This window comes from Olea europaea, chromosome 17 (assembly GCF_002742605.1).
Source record: "Olea europaea var. sylvestris chromosome 17, O_europaea_v1, whole genome shotgun sequence".
Lineage (NCBI taxonomy): Eukaryota > Viridiplantae > Streptophyta > Magnoliopsida > Lamiales > Oleaceae > Olea > Olea europaea.
This window is the reverse complement of record NC_036253.1, coordinates 17,699,099-17,703,212: the sequence shown is the minus strand read 5'-3', so window position 1 is coordinate 17,703,212 and position 4,114 is coordinate 17,699,099. Positions and strand designations below refer to the sequence as shown.

The window sequence follows — 4,114 nt, the reverse complement described above, 5'->3', positions numbered from 1 at the left end:
CAGGCTGTGACCTTGATTTCACAAATGGATGATTTGAAGCTTTCAAAATTACATTACATGTAGAGGGAAGAGAATAAAATTCCTAATTGCTTGAATTTGAATGAAGCATTTTGAGACATAGGGAATCACAAGTTAATGAACTTGATCAAGAGATTAGATGTCGTTGAGGCACGATAGAAAATTAGGATTAAAACGAGATGATAGTATGAAAAAGGTTGATCTATAGGTTAAAATGGGGAATTTTCCTAGAGGCAAAGTTTTGAATTGGAATTTTCTAATATATGAATGAACTATTATTGAGCATTCTTTTGTGATAATTGAGTTGTCAATGTGACGTATTTAGAGGAGTGATAGTAGTTGGTAATTTGAATAAGAATTAGGAAATAAGTTATTTTAAGATTATCATTTTTACTTCTTACATTACAGTATTTTTTATTTAAAAATTAGTTAAATGTTAAAAAATTGAATATTTATTGAAAATAGTGTAGGTTGTGTAATTTTCTCTAAATAGTTTTCTAAAGTGAATTTCCAGGTACGGGCCGATCTACAGGACCCCATCCAAATCCAAATCCAAATCCAAATCCTACCACTGCCGTAGACGGCTTATATTCCATTTCTTCTTCCTATTGATAACTCATTCAACGGCCACCACCAATATCTCACCCACTCACCTCCGCCCTACGCCGCCAACAGCCACCGAATGGAAGTTGAAGTAAAGCTCCGTCTACCAGATTCCACTTCCCACCAGCGCCTCTCCACCATCCTCTCCCCCCACCACCGCAAGACCCATTTCCAGGAAAACGTCTTTTTCGACGGCACCAACGCCGAGCTCTCCTCCAACCTCGCTGTACTCCGCCTCCGCTTCTATGACCTTGATTCTCACTCCGTCCTCTCTATCAAAGCCAAGCCGATTATCTCCGGCGGCATCAGCCGCATCGAGGAGCAGGAAGAACCCATTGACCCCGCAATTGCCCGCCAATGCGTGGCTGAACCCTGGAGGCTATTGCTCATCAGTTCGTCGGATATAATCCGAAGAGTGAAGGAAGAATACAATGTGAAGGATAATGGGCTTGTGTGTTTAGGGGGATTCAGGAATGTGAGAGCAATTTATGAATGGAATGGACTGAAATTGGAACTTGATGAAACGCATTATGGATTTGGTACGTGTTACGAAATTGAATGTGAAAGCTCCGAGCCTGAAGTTGCTAAGAATTTGCTCGAGGAATTGTTGAATAGCAACGGGATTCACTACAAGTATTCAGAGGTCTCCAAGTTTGCAATTTTTCGATCTGGAAAATTGCCTCTGTGAAGTACTCTGTATTGTACTGTGCAAATAAGCAAGTGATTAAAATACGTAACTTTTTAATGTATACTTCTAAGTAATTCATGAGTAATGTTTCTCCTTCTCATAAGTTCTGCCACAACACAATTCTTTTGGCTAATGATAATGAAACCTTTATAACATAAAAAACTGGAATTATAACTGGAAAACAAAGACACCAAGAATTTCTTCCGCTGATGATCGAGTTACAATAAACACGCCTTAAAGCCCTCCTCTAATTCCTCTTTGTCCAAGTTCTTTCCAATGAACACAATCTTGTTTATCCTGGGCTCGTCTGGACGCCACAACCTGTCTGGTGAACCGTGGAATATCATGCAGTCCCTGTTACGTTAAAAGGCAGCTGATTAAAATCATTAAATAGCTAGAAACTTTTTTCAGTTTAAAAAACTTCATTTTTCATGATTCTAGTAATTATGTTTTAAGAGGAGAAATCCTCTGGCAATCTCTCGATTTTCATTTCTTCCATCTTCAATGAGAAAACTCCTACTGGGAAAGAGTAATCATACGATGATGATTTACTATTTTCTTCAAAACAGCTAAATGTAGAGCTTCAAAGAATCCAATTACCTGAAAAACAAATCTCTCGTTCATTCCATCAACTGATAGAAGACCTTTCATTCGATATATGTCCTCGCTCCTTTCTAATAACAGCATACCTAGCCACATGTTTCATCAAATATGATGGACAAACAATTTTCTATCTTAACCCAATATGACTGTCTTAATGAAGAATATGATTTCCACATTAGGTTGAACCATAATGACAATATCTAAGAAGCATCAATGTAAACCTAACCTTTTCGAAATCCAAGCTCCCTTCACAAACTATGCTGACTGAAGAAACGCCAGGGTCATGAGTATGATCATGGGAATGGTGATTGTCGTGATGTTCTGTATCAGATTTCAAAAAGACTATATCTTTATATACTTTAAACAACTAAAAATTTTAGAATGCATAGTTGAAAGCCAAGCAGTGGGCAAAATTATTATAATGCCAAATGTTTGTACACAAGACATGGAGAGAAAAAGAGAGGGGGGAGGAGGGCTGTGTTCTAAAATATTTGGTTTCTCTCGTTACGCTATTTTTACTCTGTCCCTCATCTCTCCTGACAATTAAGCACAGGAGGGAGAATGGGGAGTGTGATCAGAAAGCTAATATCAATCGAACCTAGAATTGACCATTTTTTCCTTTTGGACAAGGCAAACTTTAGTACCAAAGACTTTACTGAATGAATGGAAAAAATTTCGGCAAGCTATAGGTTATGTGGAACTAGGAAATACACTCCACGAACCTTACTCTCTACTTGTAAGGCATAAATGACGTAAAGGGAGAAAAAGAGCGAAAAAAGGCTCGCTCGAGATGGGCAAACTAAGAGCCATTACTAAGACAAGCTAGCCAATAAGAAGTCATCATCTATCATTTATTCGAAACAACTGAATCACCGCAAGGCCCGAAGGAAATCTATAAATACTCCCACATAAAAGAAGATAAGCATGCAAATTCAAATATCTCCCTTCCAAATAACCATTTCTCTTGCTTCAGTTTGAGCATCAAAACTAGTGAGTTTCGGAAATGAAAATCCTGGATAGGTGAAACAAATTTGTTGATTCGATTTCTATTATCAACAGTTGAGGTAGCAATAATCATCTTCACAAATCACAAATGCAATTACATAGAGCCAGGACAATAAACATAGTCATGTGCATATATTGATAAAGTCAAACAGTAACTTGTACCGTCTTCTACTACCAGGAAAAAAATTAAAAACTGGAATTACCATGTTAATGGCCAAGTTCATGATCATGATTATGGCGGTGACCGTGATAATGGCCGTGGTTGTGGCCAGCATGATCTTCCACCGCGTGTATGGCTTCAACAGCACTTTCAATTCTGTATCAAGTACTAATTAAACTTTGAAAAAATAACACAAAAGCATGCATTTTAAAACTAGTGGTAAACTCACATGTAAAAAATAAATGTTTCATCGCAAAATGATTAACGTAAGACTAAAGAATCCTGAGATTTCCTATATCGTGCCATTCTAATTGAAAAAAGGCAATATACAAGTTTGTGTTAGAGTGAATAGGCAGCAAGGGAAAAAAAATCGAAAATGAGTAAAATATGTAAAATATTTCTCTTTGAAAGGAAGGACATGAACATGAAAAACATGAGAGATATAGTATCACCCAAGAAATGTTGCCATTTGAGACTAATCATTTCAGAACTTCTCTCTCTCAAAACGCAGCAAAACTAGTACTTTTGACATTATGGGCATCCTTGTGGCAGGAAGATAAAAGAAAAAGGAGAAGAGAAGCAATTGGCACGAGAAAAAGGAAGCATTCATGGGCATTGTTGTAGGAGAGCAGAAGTAGTTGAATGAGGTGAAGAGTGGAAGTATATCATCTGCTCAGTGTAGTTATCCATAAGGGCATACACAAACATAAAAATTTACACTTTGCTAGCTTTAGTAACTAAATATGTTAAATACACACATAAAAAAATGTGTGGTTAAAATTGATTGACGACTTTGACTTAGGCCCCTGTTTGGCCCCCATTTTTTGAAATCAAAATGGATGTAGTGTTTTTTTTTGAAAAATGAGCGGTTGAAAAAGAAGGAAAAGTTTTTGATTTACATATAATATTATTTTATGGAAGACCGTGTAGTTAAAAATATGAGAAAGTGTTGACACATAAAAATTCAGCCCAAATCGAACGGCCCAAGGAGTGAAGCCCAATTGGAGGATCCCCAAATCAGATAACCCAAAGAACGA

The 4,114-nt window shown here is 37.1% G+C and overlaps 1 protein-coding gene and 1 pseudogene across 1 annotated transcript; one reads left to right on the top strand and one right to left on the bottom strand.

Annotated features, from left to right (window-relative positions):
* Positions 1 to 552: 552 nt before the first annotated feature.
* Positions 553 to 1,412, top strand: LOC111365304 (triphosphate tunel metalloenzyme 3-like). The gene has a single exon (XM_022985746.1). It carries the CDS (start codon positions 701 to 703, stop codon positions 1,307 to 1,309), a length of 609 nt encoding a protein of 202 aa, XP_022841514.1. The 5' UTR covers positions 553 to 700; the 3' UTR covers positions 1,310 to 1,412.
* Positions 1,413 to 1,485: 73 nt separating this feature from the next.
* The window catches only part of LOC111365678, a 35,637-nt pseudogene continuing 33,008 nt past the window's right edge, over positions 1,486 to 4,114 (bottom strand).

Coding starts and splice junctions, on each gene's coding strand:
- LOC111365304 (XM_022985746.1), top strand. CDS start 701: ATGGAAGTTGAAGTAAAGCTCCGTCTACCAGATTCCACTTCCCACCAG.